We start from the raw sequence: 24,230 nt of genomic DNA, 5'->3' as shown, positions 1-24,230 counted from the left end.
GTGGCTGAATTTTGATAAAGAAGGCGAGAAACACTATTGAATTCAAGAAATTAACAGTGTCCGTGTGGTGCAGGCATCGGCAACCTTCGATCCATCCATCCATTTCCTATACCACTTCTCCTCATTAGGGTCGCGGGGGCATGCTGGAGCCTATCCCAGCTGACTTTGGGTGACAGGCGGGGTACACCCTGGACTGGTCGCCAGCCAATCGCAGGCGTCAGCAACCTTTACCATCAAAAAGCCATTTTACCTTGTCTTCCAGTAAAAAAAATTGTCTGCAGACGCAAAACATTACACAGCTTATAAACACAACAATTGTGCACTTGTAAGCTTACTTTGAGATAATTTAAACACTGACCCTGACCCTGACCTATGTAGGACTTTTTGAGTCGTTCCCATATTTGTGTAAAATTAAAACTTGAACATAAAAAAGCCCGTCAGAGTTCACATATCTTCCTATCACTGCTGTTGAACGGCAATTGAATATACTTGCTCTGGTGTTTGTTGCCATTTTTTTGGTTCTGTCCTTGACTGATTTTGCAGAGAGGCATTTCTTTCATTTTCTGAATAATTTCCTGTTTATTTTTTAATTTGGAGAATAGAAGCGGTGATATTTTTATGAACGATTCTTTCATTTATTCTCCAGCTGTGCTTCACCCTCCTTCTGATCTCCAGTATAGCCACAACACTAGCAGCTGTAGTTGAGTTTGGAGCGTTTCTCCACTTCTTGGAAGTATGTCTGCTCTGCTCAACCTTCCGTAGAAGTTCCGCTCTCTTACGCGCATCTGCAGTTGGGTACTTTTCAGAAAAGGCTGAGTGCTTGTTTTGAAAATGTCTTTCAAAGTTACATATTTTGTTGTTTGCTAATTTCTCGCCACATATCAAGCACACGGGTAAGCCAGTGTAATTGACAGTGCAGGCAAAGGAATACATTATGTCCATTCAGAATTAAACTATTTTCTTCAGAGATTTTTCTTTTTTTTCTTTTTCTCTTCTTCGCAACTCACTGCACACACTGGCCCTCACCTCCTTTCCTTGCTCATCCAATCAGCAGTCAGAACACAGTGTAGATGCATTCACAGACTAGCGGTGAGTAAGGTATTTCAAAGTATTTTCGAAAATGCACATTTCCTCCACTTTGGTGTTAAAAAATCACTGCGCTTGTTGAAGGGAGTCGTAACAAGGAGGCTAAAGAGCTGCATGTTGCTGGCCTCTGGTGTGGTGTCTCGCTGCTACACTGTATCTTTGGGAACAGTTATGTCAACAATCACATTTTCAGTGAAGGTAAAAGTAAGCTTAAATGTTCATTTACCCCTTTCATCATTTATAGGCATTTAGAATTGTTTTATGCATGTCAAATAATAAAAACATGTTTCGTATTAACATTTTTGAGAGTCAGTTGCTGACGACATCCTAGACAAGCGACACAGCTGACTTTCAGTACTGGTTGCCATTTCGTTAGCAAGCTAAGGATGCTAACAGGACAGTTTGCGATAAAAATATATTAAGAACACAGCTGAACCCACTCAATGTATTAATAACACGACAAGACGCCATATTGTATGCTAACCGGAAAATGTATGCAAACAGAGGCAAAATCTTTGCGTAATTTCAACGTTAACTGAAAACATGGTAATTGTGTTAGATGCTAACCGAGGTTCCACTGTATGAAATGGAGTTTTACCTTGACAAAATATACCTAAAAAAACCTTGTCCAAATAATAAACTAAACATATAATAGCAATAAACGCATGTTCTCACTGTATATTTATAGTCTTTATCTTCATTATTAATGTATCCATTACTATGACATAGCTCATGTATCAAAATAAATGTGTGACCCAACATCAGCTGGCAGTCTTTTTAGAATCACAGATCTCACATCATATCAAATACAGCCTTAAAAGTAACTCTGCAGCAGGCAGCTTTTGCTGCCAAACGGTCCCAGAATATATTTTGTTTCTATTTTTTTAATTGTTTTCGGTCTAATTAATGAATATTTGCCTAAAGTTTCATGACATCAAAGTCTATTTCCTGATAATCCTGTTTGATTAGGAAAAGGAGCCAGATTAATCATTCTGGCAGAGGAGACGTGACACAAGCTTAGCCATGATGGCAAAGATTAAGTGTATCCATTGAAAACAAACAACAGACTTCCCATGTTTATCGGAGATGAGATGAAGCTGTGTTATTTTATCTTTTGTGTGTTATTGGATTCTTTTGCTTCTTACAACTCGTGGTCCAATCTCAGCAGTTTGTATAATTAAATCTTATTTTGTGCGGAACATTAACCAGTTATGGAAGAGTGCAACCTTTAGTAACTGTTCATCTCTCAAAGGAGCTCACACAATATCCTTTAGTGATGTGTTGTTTGTGAACAAATGGGCTCTAAGAGCCAGCCATTTGGGAGGCGATTAGTTTTTTCCTCATTTTTTTTTTTGTTAAAGGCAAATGTCATTGGTCAAGATGTGTGGTGACGTCGCTGTGTCCATGCTGAGCAGAGGGAGGGGCGGGGTTAACATTTGATATAATGTTTTTTTACATTGGAAATTAAATTCACATAATTTGGTAATAAATTAATTTAAGACAACAAAAAAATCAGAGGAGCCACTTAAGAGCCGAAAGAGCCAGCTCTTTTTAGTGAGCCAATCCAAAAGAGCTGGTTCTCTATAAAGAGCCAAAATTTCCATCACTAATATCCTTGTCATCAAATTGAAACTTAACCCTTCAATGGAGGATCAGAACAGGCTCTCCAAATCTCATAAAAAAAATAACAAAAACAAAAACACTTTGCCCCAGTGGGATGGTCAAACATGCATTGGGTGCTAAAAGCGGGCCAGTGAAGATGAGGGCTAATGATATTTTTCATACTGCACCCACACATCGATTTCATTGCATGTTCACACTTGTTCTGTACACATCTTACAATTTCTTAAATTATTTGCAAAATACAAGAAATCTCTCCTTTCAGAAAAACCTTATATTCATTCACTTTGTTACAAACTTTTTAATTTAACTTTGGTTTTGATTTTGTTTGTACAGTCTGCCGTTCAGGCAGTATTGTATCTCATCAACTATGTTGTTGGCAGGCACGAGTTTTAGGAAATGTGCCAGATAGAAAAAAATTGCCACATTACACGCCACAATACACTCCCCTCCAAAATATTGGGAGAGCAAAGTCAGGTATTTGTAGACTTCATCCTAAGATGAATGTTACAGTAGACAAGAGATGAACATTTCAGATTTTATTTCCAGGTATTTACATCTGGATCCGATACACAATTTACAAGATAACATATTTTGTCTGAATACACAGTAGAACATTTTTTTGGCATCATTAATTCTTTCAAGAAGGAAAGAGTCAAACCTAAGCGGATGTTAACCAAATCAAATTCACCATAAGAAATTATTTAAATCCAATTAATTCATTCCAGAAAGCCAAAAATGTTCACACAAAACAGGTTGTAATAATTTTAGAATAATAGTTGTACATGCAGAAGACAATTTGAAATGCATATGCAAATGAAAGATCATTGAACATTTAAGGTTACTTTTACCCTCATTGAAGACATGATTCTTAATGACTGTTCCCAAAGACACGATGTATCAGTGAGCTCAACCACCACCATCTTCCTGTTTTGACATGAGTTACTACTTGAATTCAGTAGTGTTACTCACCACAATAATCCGAAATAGGGCCAAAGAAAATTGCATGTGCCAGCAAGAAGATGATAAACACTATCGGATTAAGAAATAACTCGTGGGACAACAGGAAGGCGGTGGTGTTTGATCTCGCTGCCACATCAAATCTTTGGGAACAGTCACGTCTTCAAAGAATATAAAAGTAAGCTCAAATGTTCATTTATCCCTTTTCATTCGTCATTTATATGCATTTAGAATTGTTTTATGCACATACAGTAAATCTGTAATTGTACAACTATAAAAACCTGTTTTGCGTTAGCATTTCTGAGAGTCAACCGCGGATGATATCATAGACCGGAGACATAACTTTTTGACTTTTTATTCATGTACCCCCAGGACGTACCCCACTTTGGGAACCTATACCCTAGAGCAGGGGTAGGGAACCTATGGCTCGGGAGCCAGATGTGGCTCTTTTGATGGCTGCATCTGGCTCTCAGACATTTCTTAACACGATAAAATGTTGGGGGGGTTTTGCTGACATTCTAAAGTAAAACATTACAGAAATCACAGTGTTAAAAATAACGCGCAAAATATAAAACACTCTTAAGCATGTGAATCCATCCATTTCTATTGCAGTGTGGTTGGCCAAAGCCAATGCCAGCTGTCCTTACAATAGTTTCCAGGTTAGATACCCAAACTCGATTATTACCACCCGGGTCATTGAAAAGTCTAGAAGTGAAATTCCCTCCTTTTAAGCTAGCTCATTCTGCAGCACAAACCCTTTTGGCGAAGAAGATGGTGAAAAGAAAGAAAGATACAGTACGGTGCAAAAAAGACATGCAGCACCAGAAGTCACATTTATGGTGAAAAAGTGTTTTATTTATTATTGGATAGCTTCAGTATAACAATGTTTATAAAAAGAATACTTTCAGATAGTTATTCTAAAATTGTTGTTCTTGCTTAAAAATGCACGCATTTATTGTAATTGTATTTCATGTTGAAAAAATATGATACGGCTCTCATGGAAATACATTTTCAATTATGTGGCTTTCATGGCTCTCTTACTCAAAAAGGTTCCCGACCCCTGCCCTAGAGAGTATGTATTTTACCTGCTAGAGAGGAGCTTGAAGGGTGAAATACCCCCCCCAAAAAACTGAAAGAAGCTGTGGGTGGTGGAAGCCTTAAAAAAGTATCTCAAAAGAAAAACGTAACAGGATGGTGATGTCATTGGGTCACAGGCATGCTGTAATTATTGCAAACAAAGAACTAAATATTAAATCTATCCGTACCAATCATTTGGACACCTAAGACCTAACTGTTGGTTTCTTATCTCATGTTTATCTTTTGATGTTTTAACCAGTGCAGTGTATAATATAATAATACATGTTGTTATATTCTTCCTCTTTCCATTTTTATGGGTATTTTAATGTGAGAAAACGGAGAGAAAATGTTTCGTCTCCCGCCTCCAAACAGGCAGGAAGAGCGTTCACTCTGTGCATTCATTTTAGCACCTAACAGTCTGACTCACGGTTCATCTTACTGAGAACAACACTAAATCAATCACACAGCAACTTAACACTCTAAAAGTATACCCCAGAAATATACAAAGTATCAATACCAGTTTTAAAATGAAGAAAAACATTGTAAGGTTTTCCCATAAAGCGTTGCGTCTGAGCAACGCATTCATTGGGGCGCTACAATGACGTCAGCCTCCTTCTGGGCTCCGTGCTCTGGGTTCCTCTGTCTCCCTCTGGTGGACAGAGGCACCATTGCAGCGCTATCCATCTATGTTGCTTGTCCTCCAATGATCTGCTCTTCTAGCAGTAGTGCATTATGGGTAGATGTTAAAATAGCTGCTGTTTGTAATTTTAAACTCGTATTGGTACATGTTATGTATATTTCCTAGGTATATTTCCTAGGTACCTTTTGGAGGGAGCTGTTGGGCATGGAAGCATTTCGCATCAGCTCCATCCTACGGGCCACGTGCAATGTCTTGCCTACCCCCTCTAAGCAACCAATGGTGTTGAGAAGATCCAACATGCCCCCTCTGTCCATCTCCAGCCAACCTGAAACACATTCTGGTTGGCTGCAAGACAAGCCTGTCACAAGGCCGCTACACCTGGCGGCACAACCATGTCTTCAAGTGCCTTGCACCTACTCTGGAGACCAGATGCGCAAAGATCAATGCCCTGCCTCCTCCACCCTTTCATTCAGCATCTGCAAGAGCATTCATCAGAGAAGGTGAAACACCAGCTAGAGTCCACACAACATCGGATATCAGCCAGCTCGGAGGAGCATGCAGCTGGAAGTTGGTGGCAGATCTGAACCAAAGGCTCTGTTTTCTATCTGAGATTGCCACAACAAACCTCAGACCAGACCTCGTGCTCTGGTCCTCCACGCTTCACAGAGTTTACATTGTTGAGCTCACTGGTCCCTGGGAGAATGCTGTGGAAGAGGCCTTTGAACGTAAGACAATCAAGTACTGTACATCAAACTGGCAACCGAGGCTGAAAAACAAGGATGGAGAGCCAAGGGTTGCCCCGCGTAAGTCGGTTGCAAAGGCTTTGTGAGAATTCGAGGCCAAGCCCAACACCAAAGACCTCTCAGGTGTGGCAGAGGAAGCTAGTCGGTGGCTCTGGGTGAAGAGGTGAGACATCTCCTGGGCCACAAAGGAACATCAGGGCCACAGAACAGTTGAAAACAGAAGGGAGCACACCTGGTATGGTGTTGCCGGTGAGAGGAGGTGGAGGTGTCGTGGGCCTATCATCGAAACGTCTATGAAGGAGGGTGCCCACCTGACGACCCCAAGGAAGTTTGAAACCCACCTCACACCCACAACGTTGTCATACATCACCACAGCTTTGAGATACACCGTTATTATTCATGCCCCAGGTATTTATGTTCATTTTGGGATTGATCTATCTAGTCCTAAAACAGAAGTGAGTGGTAAGTCGCTGTGTGATGAGTTTAATGTTGTTTGTAAGATGAAACCGCAAGTCATACTGTTATATTGAGTAATGACCTCCTGCAATTTCCAATGGGTTGACAAGCTCGTCGTTTTTCCTAGCTCACAATTGGCTCCTGTCAAAGAAAGAGCTGCCTGGTCCTCACAGACTCATACATGCCGCAATATGTCATTTTATGATATGGACACATGCAGCTTAAACACCAGTGCGGCTTATACTCCGGAATTTACGTTCAATAATATTCAATGACAACAAAACTGAACACAAAATGTAGTTTTCAGATGGAACTTTTTATTAATAAGGGACAAAGAAAATCCAAACCTACATATGCTATGTGAAAAAGTGAAACCTAATAACTGTTTGGGTCACTCTTAGCAGGAACAGGAACAACTGCAATCAAGTGTTTACGATAACTTGCAATGAGTCTCTTAGAGCGCCACTGTTCACCACTGTGCCATGTTTTCCCCATTTGTGGATAATGGCTCTCACTGTGGTTAGCTGGAGTCCCAAAGCTTAAGAAATGGCTTTATAACCTTTTCCAGACTGATAGAGCTCAATAAAATCTCAGTTTAGTTATGTTTTACCGGAGGGGGTGTCACTTTTTCACACAGGGCCATGTAGTTTGGATTTTTTTCCCCTTAATAATAAAGACTTTCATTTAAAAACTGCATTTTGTGTTCAGTTGTGTTGTCATTGACTAATATTTACATTTGTTTTATGATCTGAAACATTTAAGTGTGACAAAGATGAAAAAAAAAAGAAATCAAAAAGGGGGAAAACACTTTTTCACACCACTGTATATCACATATTATTACTCCACGCTGAACCAATGCAGCTATTTGTGAACCATTAATTTATGTAGTTACTCATTTTATAAAAATATTTAGTTTGAACAACTTTAATAGCAACAGTGCTTAGCGCTGTTTAAAGTTCCAAATTTGTATCCCTCTGGATCTGGATAATGCCTGACAGCAGACCGGAGAACTCCGCCACAGATATTTGTCTTGCCCTAGCAGCACCACACGCTGTGCTCTGACTGCTCTCCTCTTCTGTCTGCCTCTCAAGTGCTGTATTCAGTGTTGTGGTTCAACCGTAGGTGTTTAACGAGGTGTTAAAGGACTGTGTTGCCACAAGTCCTTTTTTTTTTTTTTTTTTTTTTACAAAAAGCATCTACAGCTCCACACATGGCTCTGATTATGATCAGTCATTGTTTCAACAGCCTGACTGATTGACTGAGCATGTGTGCTGCTGCGCAGGTGGAAGAAAATGCAATTTCCACCAACCGCGTATCATTGAGAGAAGATCTCAATCATTTATTTTCCACTGTGTTCCTGCTAATGATAAACATTACAGCCGTCTCTCGTTTATCACGGTTAATTGGTTCCAAGTGAATTTCTGCGAAGTACGATTAAATATTAATAAATGGAATATTTTCGTAGTTAGAGCATGGAAAACCTGTTTATGACTTTCTAAGTAGTGTACATATTTTTTACGAATATAAGATCCTTGTAGACATGAAATAACACCCTTATAGTCACCTTACACTCCCATTATTCTTTCTTTAGGCTACGCAGGCTACAAGATCATGCAGGGACACAGCTTTACGAGCTAAATATTTATTTATGTACTATTTATTATTTATTTAGTTATTATAAACTTAAGAAAGGATTTCAAACAGAGTGGGGAAGAAGGACAAAGTAAGAAGCCACAAACTTACCACTTCCACATGGAATGGGAGGATAACTTTTTTTTCCACACTATCATGTCGGACATGCCATGGTGTGAAGATAATCTAATCAATCAATGTTTTGTGTCATTACGGATGCCTAGAGACCAGAATACCACATATGATTTGTCTTTCAATATTTTTTCACTAACAATGGGCCATAGTCAACCACGAAACAGCAGTCACAGATTAATTCATACGTTTTTTAAAACACGCAATAGAGTGAAGGACTGATGTTTAAACCGCGATGTGGCAAGGGACGGCTGTACCTGAAATGACTGAAGTATCAAAAGTATTGATATTTTGATTTGAGAATCATTTTTTGAGCACAAAGATATTTCAGCATTGATCCACACATAACTAGCATCCAACCTCCACCACTATTTAAGCTACTTTGACAAAAAGAAAGGAGAGGTGAGCTATGTGTTGTGTTTTATGTGACTGGCAACATTTAAGTTGTACTTTATTTACAAAGCACATTTCCACTCAAACAATGTGGTCATTGTCTTTATGCTATTTTGTGGTCATTTGTCACTAGACAGACACGTTTGAATTGAACAGTTATAAAACTAATTTGAGTTATACACACCATGTGTTTATGTTAAACAACTTAGACACACTATGTGAATCAGCACCTTATCGTGGTGGAGGGGTTTGAGGGCCCGAGTAATCCGAGGAACTATGTTGTCTGGGGCTATATGTCCCTGGTACGGTCTCCCAAGGCAAACAGGCTCTTGGTGATCGGCCAGATAAAGAGTTACTCAGAAGACCCTATGAGAAACGATAACAGTAGAGACCACACTTCGCCCCCAGACGTGGGACACAGGGCCTCACCCTGGAGCCAGGGCCGAGGGAGAGGCTCCCAGGCCGGCGCCTGGTGGTCAGGCCTTCACCCGTGGGGTCTGAGGAGCTACACGGGATAACCTGTGCAGTGTGATTTTATTGGACTTCTGTGCTAAACACAGTTTTTCCATAACAAACACCATGTTGGAACATGAGCGTGTCTACAAGGCCGCAGGCCTATGATCGACTTTGTTGTCATATCGTCAGACCTGCGACGTGTGAGGAGCGTGTGGTACATAGTGGTACATTGCCATGAGCTGCTTTACTTGACACTTTTTAAAAATCATTTTCAGATGACAAGAACTTTTTCCCACATTGATGAGTAGCTTTATCCAAGTCTCGCACGGTAAACCATGCCTTTCGATGATGTATAGTTCGGATATATGCGACCTGACAGTTTAGGCTGCAGTATATCGGATTTACATCTAGATACAAACGAGGCCTGAGTCGGATTTGAAAAAATTTGATTTGTACTGTTCACACTGACATGAAAAAAATGAGATACAGGTCACATATGAGCAAAATAATCGGAATTGACGTTCAGTGCGAACATAGCCTATGTTTTGATTCTCATGGCAATAAGGGACAAATTGCTTCCATTGTCAGCTCAATACTAGGGATATCCGATAATATCGGCCCACCAATGTTATCGGCCCAAAATTGGCATAAAAATTGAATATCTGTTATTATCGTTATTGGGTTTTTTCACGATAATGAAAAGCAATTTTTAAAAATTCTGTATATAGGCCTATGGGCTAGCGGGATATTTAGCGGCGTGCAAATGATAGCCGCGTCGTGAAGCGTGTAAACAAGCGTGGGTGGCTGCTGTAACAAGCTTGCTCGCTGTGTGCATTTGCAATGACTGCAAAGCGTTTGTTATGCGAGGCGGAACCAAGCCTTCTTCCTTCAATACTTCCAATTTAATCTCCCACCTCAGGATGAATCATTCAGAGAGATAAGGGGCATTTGTGCAGCAAAGTAATGAGAAGAAGCAACAGGGACAGCCAGCACAAAAAAAAAACAAAAAAACGCTGAATTGACGCTTAAAGAGTCAACCGAGAAAAAACAAAAATACGACAAAGACCACCGCAAAAGCCGTCAATAGGAAAATAATGGAGTGTATCGCTCTGAATAACCAGCCCTTTTCTATCGTGCAAGACGCCGGATTCACCAAACTTGTGGAGTTTCTCGTGCCATGCTTTGCCATGCCCAATCGCAAGTATTTCTTAAATGTTTGCTTAACCGAGGTGTGCAATGTTTACAGCCACGTCGAGAAGCTAACTGCTGATGCGAAAATACAATAATAAAAATAAAAATAAAATAAAATAAATATGGCACTTTTTCTGTAACTTAAGTTCAAGTAGTTTTCTTATTTTACACAATGTTTACATGTGGAAAGCCTTGTTGCATTTGAGAATGCATACAGTGGGGCATCACAATAAAATCAGACACGATGTGATGTTACGCATATCTGTATCGACATCGGTTGCTATCGGAACCGGAAATTGAGAGTTGGACAATATCGGCTAATCGGATATCGGCAAAATAGCCAATATCGGACATCCCTACTCGATATAGGACGCATACTTTTATTTCTAAATGCGAGACGGTTACGTTTTTCAAGGTTTGGTTGGAAACCCTAATCCAGTGAAAAAAAGTGGAGCACAGCACTTAGTGTGCGGTTCCAATCCTGCCTCGTGCACTGCCACTTCCATACTGAGTTTATTATCATTCCTAGTAACGACGCCATAGCTCACAGTCTGATAGACTTCTGCCTGCCCTCTTAAATGAGATATAGCTGTATTGTCACGGTTTAATCTTATGACGTGAGATCTCGTGCCACTCCTAATGGAAAAGGTATAGCAAAGAATCACAATAAGCCAATATACGATGGAGGACGTAATTCTAATGCATCTCGAGCCGCTTTTGCAGCATCTGGTGCTGCATCTTGTTGCACATTAAATGCTGCAACAATCTGCTCATGAGCATGCTTGTGTTGGCTGATTTCCAGCTGGATGAGAGTGTATGTAGGTGTGCTGTGAATATAGTGTTTGTTTTTACACTATCCCACCTGGCACACATTTCCAAGCCTGAAGGGGATTCCCACTTCAGAGACTCTTTGAGCATATTGTGTTTGTCTAGGTGGAAGGAGGAAGTCAAAATTAAAGTGTTCAAGATGCACAAACTGGTGGGATTGTTCTTACAGGAATTTGAACATTGTGAAAGCAATACAGTATATTATAGTAATATATATATATATATATATATATTATAGTATAAGTGCAAAACACGTAATAATGTACCTAGAATCTCATGAGAACACCACAAGCATATGTTGTTTACAAGGTATATGGAGGAACAACAATGCTGAGAGCCACAGTGTCTGGTATCATTTATCATGAATGCATCATTTATTATTTTTTTATTTAATAACATACAGTGGATTTTTTTTTTTGCGTACATCCTGGTTAGCATTTTTTTTGGTTTATGTCAAAAATGTTCACAAAAACTTTGCCCCAGTTTGCATTTATTTTCTGATCAGCGTACAATATGGTACATGTCTTGCCATGGTAGTAATACACTGTGTGAGCCCAACTGTGATTGTAAGACACTGTGATCGAAACCGGAACCGGAAGTCATTGTCCCCTAGCTCCGTCGCCTGTCTATGACATCATCAGCGGTTCGCTCTGTACTTCTTTGCTAACTAACACAGTTACGCTGCGAGTCTCTGCTTTGCCTATTGATTACGGCTGCAAAATAACCCACAATGGAGCATAAGAAAGTTGCATGTGCCAGCATTTTGATACAGAGGCTCAGAAGCACTATTGAATTCAATATATACTGTAACTCATAGCCAATCAAGTCTTCAATCAAGGTAAAACTGAAGATAGACACTACTGATCAAAATCTTAAGACCAGCTGAAAAATTGCTGCATTTTGCACATTTGGATCTTAAAGAGGTTTTAAGTAGAGCTACAATTTGCAAATGTAAGAAGGGGTAGTGAGACAAAAAACATTTGGAACTTGTAATTTAAACGCAAAAAAACCCCCCAAAACTGAAATAGGTTGTTTATCACCTGATCAAAAGTTTAAGACCGCAGACTATAAAAGCCAAAATCTGTACAAAATGTTCATTTTCTGTCAGGCATTCACACTGTCATGCCCTCCTGATGGCTAAAGCTAACAAGCTGTCTCTTTTTCAACGTGGTCGGATTGTTGAGCAGTAAGACAGTCATTCTACATTTTTTAAAGATCTTGAGCATGATAGAACAAAAAAGTCAAGTGGTAGACCCAAAAAAATCACACATGCGCTGAGCCGGAGGATCCGATGCTGTCCATCAAGACACGAATGGTCTTCCACCCAAATTAAGGCCCTTACTGGTGCCGACTGCAGCGCAATAACCATCAGACGGCATCTGCGGGAAAAGGGTTTAAAAAACAAAAACAAATTCAATAACCTCGTCCCCTTCAACGCCACAAAACTGCCCGTTTAGACTTTTCCAGGGAGCATCAAACATGGGACATTGAAAGGTGGAAAGAAGTTTTATTCTTTGATGAGAAAAAAATGTAACCTTTTTAAAATTTAACCTAAACAAGGGTGATCTAATAATATTTTCCATGACTGTATTTACAGTATATACTGTATTCATTACAATGTTTCTAGTTTAAGCCATATTGTGTATTTCTCTATTCCTTCAGTTTTTACGACTGTACTTATTTATTCTTAATTTGTTTAATTTTGTTTTAGCTAAGGTATAATAAGGTATTGTTCATCATATATTCTGCACTTATTACTATACAGTGTTTCTGTCAGTTTTTAGTCTTTTATTCATACATTTTTTAAAATGTATTTATTGTCACACATTGTTTGTCTTTTCAAAATGGTAACCTAGTAGATGTTAAATACACAAAGTAACTGGTGTGACATCTTCTATGGTTTGGAGTTTGTTTTTCAGAGAGATGATAACGTCGCTGTTTGATGTGTGTGGAAACAGGCAGTATGTTAGCATGAGTTGACTTGAGGTTGTGCACCAACCAACAAATATGAACATTAGCACTCAATAATGCCATCAAAACTTAACTTTACGCATTCCCACATACAGTAATATCAGCATTTGAGACTATATTTGAGGTGAATGAAAAAAAATGCTAAAAATACGGTGTAGTAGTCTGTGTAGCGTGGGAGAAAATTAGCACATGTACAATGGTGCGTTCAAGGGCCGTCAAACAAAGTTGGATGGGTCGCCGCTAGCAACAAACAACATATACATGAAAAAACTATGGGATTTGTAAATGTAGATCATTTTTAAAATAAAATAATGAACATTCCAAAACTGATAAGCATTTACATAAAATTTGAGGTAGTTATTTATGAATGTATTTTTTTTATGCTTTTTTTTTTGTTATCATTGCACCTGAAAGCCCACGGACTGGTACCGGGCTGCGGCCCGTAGGTTGGGGACCCCTGATGTACAGTACTAGTAGTGCATCATGTTGAAAGAGTCCCTTTGATAGCTGGTGTCAGATTTATGGCCTTAAGATCAGGTAGCAGGAAACGATGATAGAACATACACTTATCTGTGGTTGCAGTACATCGTTCAAAGAAGAAATCTATTTCTGAAATGCAATAAAAAATCTCAACGACTTTTATGGATTACTCGATTGGGGCAAGGGATAAAAATAGTAATCTCATCCTGGCCATTAGATGTTTGCAGTAAGACCCAAAACTAGGACAATGCTGTAGCATCCGTCAACATTGTTCCGTATTGATTTTTCCATCTTGCAATAATTTGTGGGCTCAGCTCCTCAACTAATCCCCAACACACCTCAGAAGGGAAATTAGGAAATTAGGTGTAGTGAAAGCCAAGACTGACGAGCGGTGTGTGTGGAGGGATGATACTCTTCATACACCCACGCAGCAGCACATGCTCATCCCTAGAGTGCCTGATCCTGCTTTCACCATCCGTTTTTGTTCACAGCACTCTAAAAGAAACTGGCACCACTCACAATGACCTGGTTTCTGTCCAACCAAGTGCATCCCCATAGCAAAATCACCCAATGCTCTATTCTGTTTCATTCATGAGTATTATATAGACAACATGGAGAAATATCTGTCATGACATGACTGTGCTCCTGTTTATTAATGCTTCTATTCAAAAGTCATTGTAGTCCTGTAGTCATGACAGTGTTTTATGATATGTTATGATTGTATGCTTGCAGTGTGGTTGGAGGTAGATGATATCGGTACAGTAAGTGCTTGGCTGTTTTTAAAGCCATTTTATGTTACAAATGTTCATAAAAAAGGGAATCTTTGATATGGTACACATTTTAGCCCTCGGGATAACAGTCAGAAGTGTGTGCATGTCTATATTTTACACCCCAATGTTTACTGAACTGAAATTGTGTCATCGTAACATATGTATGCATATTTATATATATAATTATCATTTTTGCTATTTGTCAGTTTGATATACCAGCTTTTTCTATACCAAATTTGATGACTGGAGTTGACTTGGCAATATCATCAAAGACTTGAGACTTGGCTTTGGATTGAACTTTGACCTTAATGACTTGAGACTAGATTCACACTTTAGTTTGATGACTTGAAAATACTTGAGATTTTCTGTGAGTTTGTTGAGTATAATGTGCCCCCATTCAAAGTATTTTCAACTAACGTGATCATTATGTCATTTCCAGCAGGACAACACATTTTCCCACAGAATCTGCCTCATTGAATGCATCTATTAACATCCAATCAAGCTTAAGAACAAACGAGGGTGTGGGTTACATTTCTGTGTACTAAACAAACCCTGAATGCTGTGTCAGCACGCTTTTTCTGTGACTATTCTTGTCACATTGGTTTTATTCAAAAATAAAACAAATCAAAATGCACTCATTGTATTCGTCAAATGTAATGACATTGTTAAAATGGTATTTTATGTGGTAAACAGTGCTTATGACTTGTAATGACTCGAAAATTTCAAGCCAATGGCTTCAGACGTGACTCGAACTATCTTGCCTTTACTTGACACTTGACTCGAGGCTTAAGATTAAAGACGTGAGACTTATTTGAGACTTGCAAAACACTGACTTTCTCCCACCTCTGCCTTCTGGTAATGTATAATAATAAAGCCGGTGCAAAATCAGCTTCACAAGGCCAAACCACTTGCATGCATTTCTTTCCGTTTTTTGTACAGTCAGAACAAAATTTCTGAGAAAGCAGAGCTTACGATGTCATATTACAGTATGTGGTTTGATGGATGAGTAATCAATTTCTAAGCTCTTTACTGGATTAAAAAATGTGTTCTTTGCCAATAAGTCTATCATCGGGGTTATAGGGAAATTTAATTGATAATCTACACATGTGCAACTTTTATGTATTTATTTGTTTACTGTTGTGTGTGGATATGCTGCAAACAATTGTAACTGACACACTCACACATTGTCAGTTACAGTTCTCAAGCCATCACTTATTATTGGAGAGAACATGTGGATGAACATTAAACCGGTTACGGAGATGACAAAAGATATGTAATATAACAGTGAAATTACTCATTTATGTTGGACGTTACTAAAGATAAGTAGTATTCGGGATGACAATGCCTGTGGGGTGCTTCTGCTGGTGTCCACAATCAAGAAGGGATCAACCTGAAACTAACAAAAGGGGAACTTTTAGGTAATACTCTTGCATTGGCAGTTTGATTGGCAGCTTCTTTGTGGCCATGTCCATCTTCGCCAACACATTGCTTTATGCATGCTCTATGTACACCAAATTGCCAATGTGATGACTCCCTTTTGTCAGCAGAGCGGTCCGACTCAAAGCTGACTAATGAACTGAGGTGAGAGTCGTGGCTTATTATCTCTGATAAGGGCTTGTGGGAAATGTGTGAATACAGGTGAATTCAGGGAAGAAGATCAGCATTAATCACAGTGAAAACGTGCACACTTTGATCTGTGCTACCCTTTCCTTCGCTGTGTTTGTTCCTTCCTGGAAATGGGATAAGCCATTCGAGAAAGTGAGGCTGTGTTAACTTTCTTTTCAAGGTTTTGACAATCATAGGTTTATAAATTAAACATTCGTAAATATTAAACATTCATACTGTAAAATGCTTAGTGTAAAAATGAACAGGCTCTTTGTGTCGTACGAGGGAATGAAAACAGTCTGTGTAATTACTTCTAGTAAGGATGCTCAACATTTGAATTGTTATATTTGTGTTCCTCTCATCTTGTTAATAATTAATTCCTTCCTCTGTGTATACCTGTACTATAAACACAGTATAACTCTAGAGTTAGGTGTTTGTGGTTTTGAACTTACCACTGCGCCTTAGGTGTGGCTGCATAGCAGTAAACTAAATACAAACTGGAGGTAGATAATTAGAGCAAGTGCAGATCGTACTAATTAGCTCTTGATGGCCCCACAGCTGGAAGTGAAATCCATAAATGGGAGCAGTTAGAGAGGTATTTCTTAATCCAGACTTCTTCATCCTGACTCACTTGTTGGAGTGTCAACGTTCTACATCCTAAGGGGAGGTTGTATACTTGAAATCTAATGGGCCATAATAAAAAAAAAAACATTCAGCTGTCAGGTGAGGCAATGCTGGAGGCAGCTACAAGAGGCTAAAATGAGGCTCTTTAAATAGCTCTGTCATCCAGAGGGAGCTTTTTGGTTTTTCGTTGCCGTAAAGAAGTCAGATGAGGTTGTTTGTACACTTGCCACTCCCTGGAGCTTCACGAGATATGTCTCAAGTTGAGAAAGACAGACGAATGGATGCATGTACTTTGAGTAGTCCACATCAGATCACAACACTATGGCCCAATTGATGGATTTATGAATGATAGATAAACAAATTGGTAGATAAATGAATGGATTGATAAGTAATGCGGTGAATGGATAGATTCTTAATAATTTACACCATTTATTTCAACACAATCTCTATTCCTTTCTCTCCCAATTAGAAAATGGTTTCGTTTAAACACAGGAAGTGAACAAACTTTTTAATGGCAACATGCAAACATGCAAATTATTCTAAGCTGCTATTGTAAAGGTCAACTTGGTAAACACAGTGAATTATCAGTAGTAGAGATGGAGAAGGGGTAGGACTAGAGCTGTGCTAGCTAGTCAGACTAGAGGTGTCCCATCTAGTTATTGAGCATGAACTGATGATGCCTGCGTGGATGAGAGGTGAAACGTCTTCTAAGACAACCTGAACCGTCCAGTTGCGATTGATTCAATGCCCTGAGAATACAGTCCCTTGGATGAATAAACATATTCTCAGAGAGAAGGTAGGATTAAATAAGTCCTGCTTCTTCCTACTCCTTGTCAGACATGTTGAATTTTGAAAATGTAGTCAAATGTAGTCATTCATGTAACTTGATAAGCATATCCATGACCATTCATCCAAAATACATACAGTAAATCTATCCATCATGCACAGCCACATTCCTGAATGGGTGTATGAATGATAGACGGATGGATAATTAATTCCAGTGCAGATGAACCTATAGATGGATGGTTTCGTGAATGCTGGGTGGACAGAAGGATGGATGGATTTGTGGGAGGTGAATAGACAGATACAGTAAATGTTTGTAGGAATTTACACATTTTGGACTGAATGGATAAATTACTCATAAAAGGTGACTGGACCAGAAAGATGTTTGCATGAATGGCAGATGAACAGAGAGAAGGATGGACAGACAAATGGATGAAAGAGGTGGTACTAAGTGGAAGCATCTTGGTACAAGACCGTCAGTATTATTTATTATGAACATTGTTCGATGTTGAATTTAGACCCAGCTCTTGTCAGCATGTGCAGCAGAATGAAAGGTGTCATTAAACTGCTGGGATGGCTTTCATTCTCTGTTGATAAGCGTGCCATTCCTATGCTCATCTGTTTCAGGACGCAGATTCACTTCACAGTGGCAATTGATTTCACAGCATCGAACGGTGAGTGTTGCATTTATTGAATGCCTGTGCTGCTTTGTTCTCTGATCACCATGGTATTTTCCATAGTTTGCGAATGGATTTTCGTTTTTGTTTTCTTTTACAACAATATCATTTGAAGCTTGCACTATAATGAAAGCCGTGCACTGCAACGGTGATTCAAATAAGGCTTGGAATACCTAGTAGTGCCTTGCAATTTGTCATTTCTAGTGCAAAATACCAAGCCAACAATATGGAAAATAAATGTGAAGATACTGCACATTAAATTCCATTCTGTGCAGAAAAAGCATCTGAGATACTTAAAGTCAGTTAATAAATTGAATAATTACATTATAATTATGTCCTTCCCTATAATAACAAAAATAGTACTCAAAAAAGCCTGTATGTGAGTGAATTCCAATAATACAATCTTTATTCACATCATCTTATTTACTTATAGTTCACGCAAGTTTCTTTAATAGCATCTGTCAGTTGGTGCCCACTTTGAGGACTCGCATCAACGATTCTGACTTCTCTTGACAGGAAATCCGTCCCAGTCCACTTCCCTTCACTACATGAACCCGTACCAGATGAATGCCTATGCCATGGCCCTGAAGGCGGTGGGGGAGATCATCCAGGACTATGACAGTGATAAGATGTTCCCTGCATTGGGATTTGGTGCTAAGCTGCCCCCTGATGGGAGGGTCTCTCATGAGTTCCCTCTGGTGAGGCATCTCTGGTGTTAATTTGGTTCTTGCTCTCTATCATGTTTTAACAACACTTGATCTAAGAATCTGCGCAAAACCAAGCATGTAATTTCAGTGTTTCATACATTTTCATGCCTTAATCAACATGTGTGCATGGACGAGCAGAAATCCTTGTACTTTTCACACATGATATGCATAATGTAGAGTAAACTCCATTTATCTTTTATAGTGTAAATTAATTTCGCTGAGGATGACTGATTCTTAAATCAATTTGGCTTCTCTCAGCCAGCTAATGTGTTCTGGCTCCTGATTGTACAAGCTAATGAGAGACTGTCTACAGGGTAACGTTTGCATCAGTCCACGTTTCTATTAAAATCAACAAATTAAGATTCATCCCACCATATAATTGAAGACTCACTCTCTGCTCTGCCACTTCTGCAACTTTCACTTCTGAGTGGAATATACATTATTTATGTGTGATTACATACTGTATTTGCATTTTCATCAACAGTGGCTACGTCAAATAACCCTTTTAGAACCGGAATATTAGCAATAACCCGGTTGCGCACAGCCGTGTAAACACCAACAACCCTTTTGAAAAAACGGAATATGCTCAAAAACCCGAAAATCGGGTCATGTATACGCCTTTCGGGATATCCCGAACAATAGGAGCGTTAATTTGTGTTCTGCGCATGTTCTATTCGAAAGAAATCTTGTGTCTTTGGCAGGAACTACTTGTAAACATGACGACACGCAGAACCCCACACTTTTGGAGCGAGGGGGAGATAAGCCACCTTATTAGTGTGGTGAAAGACAGGAACATTATGTCTTTTATTGACAGTGGAAAGTACCGCAATAGCAAAATCTATCAGAAGGTGAGCAAGCAGTTACGCCAAGCAGGGTTTGTACGAACGCATCTTCAAGCTTCCGGGAGGTTCTGGGGATATAGCATGGATGTGGATGGCACAGCTCCGGCTCCATTTCCTATTTCTTCACGTTCTCACCTTCCATTAATGAAGAAAGTGAGACAGAGTAGTGTCAAGTACTGGCGGAGGGTCAGTACCAGCACCAAAACACAAACAAAGGCGTTCATTATCCGCCATGCCGGTGTTGTTTTTGTTTTTGGATACAGGAAGAAGAATCGGAAATGACGCACATTGCGTCATGACGTTTTCCGTGCGTTGAGACGTTGTCCGTGTGGGGTTTTTGGGGATTTTTTCGAGCGTGTAAAGCATGTAAACGGGTTATTCCGAATGTTTCAGAAACCGGAATATTGACCTTAACCCAAATATTGACTGCATGTAAATGGAGTCACTGACACAAAAGTTTTGTACAGGATTGAATCAAAATATTTTTGTCATAAAAAATGTTAAGGTTTGTATGTGTATATATATTAATTTACACACAGTTTTACACTCATTCACTACACCATAACAATACAGATGTATGTATTATTCCTCTGTAGCAGATGCATAATGATAATGATGCACAGGAAAAAAGAAATACAAATTTAAATTGTGCCTTTAACAAGGGGCAAAAATGCAAAATCTGCTAATTAATGGTAGTAGCAATAAAACACTATGTGCATTAAACCTGTGCACATGATATTTTGTTTGGACTCCATGGCAGTTGTATTATCCTTTTTCATATTTTTTTATTAAAAGACAATAAAATTATTATAATTATTATAAGACTCCCCGTGCGTGCATGGGTTTTCTCTGGGTACTCCAGTTTCCTCCCATATTCCAAAAACATGCATGTTAGGTGATTCTAAATTGACCATAGGTATGAATGTGAGTGCCGACCAGTCCCAGGTGTACCCCGCCTTTCACCTGTAGTCAGCTGGGATAGGTTCCAGCATACCCCCGCAACCCTAGTGAGGTTAAGCAGCATAGAAGATGAATGGATGCTTTTTGTAGGTTGGGGTGCACTGCCACATTTGGGTCTATTGCTCCAAAAAAACCCAAAAGGGGGCAGTGTAACATGTGCCATCAAGATATACCATACACCGTATTTCCTTTAATCCTATATAAAGGGCTCCTTCTTGTCTTGAAGCGACATTCTAGAGCCTAAAGACTAGATCACTCCTGATGCTATTGTGGTCATGTGGTTCTTTTTGATGTTCCTTATTTTCTGTTGTTTTTACCAGAATGGCAACATTGAGAACCCCTACTGCAACGGTATGGAGGGGATTCTGGACGCTTACCATCAAAGCCTTAAGAGAGTTCAGCTGTATGGACCCACCAACTTCGCCCCTGTTGTTAATCATGTGGCAAGGTGATTGCACAAACCTCTGTCCCATGACATGATCAGACAGCCCACTTGTGCTTTCTTTATAAATGTAATAATTTAAGTTATCTTCAAAAGGTGGATATGGAGAGGAAATGATTGATACGTAGGGGCATTGATGGTTTATGTTTGAGCTTGGCACAACAAATATCTGCAAGCAAAAACAACATTTTTAAAGGGCAAGCTGCCACCTTCCTTGTTATACTTGCGGTTCAGTGAAGGTGCTAAAATGGTGGAGATTGGTAGAGAACCACTTATGAGAAAAATTACATAAAATGACTTTTCCACATATTTGGAGAGTAATGATTAAATATGCCATAACAAATGTGGCATAATTAGACTTAACATGAGGCAATATCAGAGCAGTTTTTATCTTTTACCATCTTTCTTTTGTTTTTATTTTGTGCTAAGATGATGAAAATAATAAGTAAAATGCGACAGATCCCTTTAGATCTCTGCATCATAAAGTAACAGGATTAAAATGAAGTGCTTTGTGAATGGGTTGGCTTGAAAGCATTCTGCAATGTAATGTCTTTTCATTATTGTCATATGTCACCAATATAAGTAATGGTGCTATAAAACTAAAATTAAAAAAACATCCCTTGGCTGTGATCACCATGGCAACATATCATCCACTTTGTATACATTTTAAATAAACCCACTGTGTTCCTTTGAATGCGATAAACTGTCAAGTGTTTATCTTAAAAGGAGTTGCTGCATTATACAATGCCTTTGCTAACATTTACAGTGCAATGACATCAGGTTCACATAGCATATTTTAAAAAGTACAGAACAGTGAATATACAGTGGTGTGAAAAAGTGTTTGCCCCTTTCCTGATTTTATTTGTTTGCATGTTTGTCACACTTGTTTTTCAGATCATCAAATGTAAATATTAGTCAATGACAACACAACTGAACACAAAATGCAGTTTTTAAATGAAACTTTTTATTATTAAGGTAGAAAAAAAAACAAACCTACATGGCCCTGTGTGAAAAAGTGATTGCCGTCTAAACCTAATAACTGGCTCTGCCACACTGCAGCAACAACTGCAAACAAGCGTTTACGATAACTTACAGTGAATCTCTTACAGCGCTGTGGAGGAGTTATGGCCCACTCATCTTTGCAGAATTGCTGTAATTCAGCCACACTGGAGTATGAACAGCCTTTTATGCCACAGCACCTCAATAGGATTGACAGCCCTAATATATATATATACACTGTATATACAGTATATATACCCTTAGCAGCAACAACTGCAATCAAGTGTTTGCCATAACTTGCAATTAGGCTCTTACAGGGCTGTGGAGGAATTTTTGCCCACTCATCTTTGCAGAATTGGAGGGTTTTCCAGCATGAACTGCCTTTTTAAGGTCATGCCACAGCATCTCAATAGGATTCAGGTCAGGACTTTGACTAGGCCATTCCAAAGTCTTCATTTTGTTTTTCTTCAGCCATTCAGAGGTGGACTTGCTGGTGTGTTTTGGGTGATTGTCCTGCTGCAGAACCCAAGTTCGTTTCAGCTTGAGATCACAAACAGTTGGCCAGACATTCTCCTTTTTTTGTACACAGCAGAATTCATGGTTCCATTTATCACAGCAAGTCTTCCAGGTCCTGAAGCAGCAAAACAGACCATCACACTGCCACCACCATAGTTTACTGTTGATATGATGTTCTATCTCTGAAATTGTCATTGACTAATATTTAAATTTGTTTGATCATTTGAAACATTTAAGTGTGACTAGCATTAAAAAAAATAAATCAGGAAGGAGTCAAACACTTTTTCATACCACTGTATATGTACAGTATTCACACGGAACATGTATGTATAACAAAAATACATTTGAACAAATACTGTATATACTATATTCAAATATCTACACAATATAGGCAGCATCAGATTTAACGATGTGGAAAAATATTGTAGTGACATGGCTGTATTTACATGTTCTATGCAAAGTACATACAGTGTAAACAATAACTCACTCAGGCAGAGAGCAGTTTGGTGTAAAATGTGGGGTGTGTGGTAATTAACAGAAAGAAAGATGCTGATTAGACAGCATGATTAATTGCACAAGGGTGTCTTAGGTTGGCCACAGTAAAAAGCCACTCCAAAATGTGCAGTTTATCATTTGGGGGGGGTCCAAAGGCGTCCAAAAACCAGTCATTATCAGGTGTGACCACCATTTGCCTCAAATACCACGTGCTACACCGATCCACAGAATCCCAAACATGCTCAGTGGGTGACAGGTCTGGTGAGTATGCTGGCCTTGCAAGATCTGGGATGTTTTCAGCTTCCAATAATTGTGTACAGATCCTTGCAGATTCTTGCACGTCATGTTGCAGCATGATAATGGTTAGAAGAAGAAAAGAATGGCACAACCATGGGCCTCAGATTCTCATCACAGTATCTCTGTTTATTCAAAATGCCATCATTAAAATGCATCTGTGTTTGCTGTCCATAACATATACGCCTGCCCATACCTTAACCCAACCACCACCATGGGCCACTTGATCCACAAGACATAATCCTGTGAGGTGGATAGATTATGAATTATGGATGCTCTCTAACAGTGGTTAGTGGTCAGTGGTTTGTGATCAATATTTGAGAAAGAAAAACATCTTCTTGCAGCGTAATCTTGCTTAAACAACTTTGTTCCTTGCAAATCGAGTTATTTTTTGCCTTTTGCTGCACATCCCTGAGTCCCATGCACACAGTGCACAATTAACTGTTGGGCTATTGAGTTCTCTGCTAATGTGCCACTGGAGACATGCGTTTTTTATGAAGACCAATGTCACTTTATTCTTCTAAACATGGGCCGTTACTATCGCTGCTGTCACAATATGAGACTGTCCCTTCATTAAAATTCCAACCAATCACAGTCATATTTCCCAAACTGGAAGCAAAGTGAGGACTCACCTTTGACCTGTCCTTGGAACTCCCAGGGATTTTTTTCGTCCTGTCTACCATCCATCATCAAGTATGGTCAGTTGGGTGCCAGGCAATCAATAAGATTGTGAGAAGCTAAGACTGCACCACATGCATAAACAGTTAAATAAATTATTCATAACCAGCCAGCACCGGGCGATTCAAAGTAGGCCACACTTACTGTGTGGTGCTTCTGATGGGTTTCGTAAT

General features: G+C 39.2%; 1 protein-coding gene across 4 annotated transcripts in view; it reads left to right on the top strand.

Annotated features, from left to right (window-relative positions):
* cpne5a (copine Va) overlaps nt 1-24,230 on the top strand; it is a 125,613-nt gene that overhangs the window by 86,567 nt on the left and 14,816 nt on the right. For all 4 annotated transcript variants that reach the window (XM_054774178.1, XM_054774169.1, XM_054774161.1 and 1 more), the window contains 3 exons: nt 18,075-18,121; nt 18,641-18,822; nt 20,954-21,081. In XM_054774178.1, coding sequence (XP_054630153.1) covers nt 18,075-18,121; nt 18,641-18,822; nt 20,954-21,081 — 357 coding nt within the window. The remainder of the gene's footprint in view (nt 1-18,074; nt 18,122-18,640; nt 18,823-20,953; nt 21,082-24,230) is intronic.

This window comes from Dunckerocampus dactyliophorus, chromosome 1, assembly GCF_027744805.1.
Source record: "Dunckerocampus dactyliophorus isolate RoL2022-P2 chromosome 1, RoL_Ddac_1.1, whole genome shotgun sequence".
Classification (NCBI taxonomy): Eukaryota; Metazoa; Chordata; class Actinopteri; order Syngnathiformes; family Syngnathidae; genus Dunckerocampus; species Dunckerocampus dactyliophorus.
This window is presented reverse-complemented; position numbering and strand designations above follow the sequence as displayed.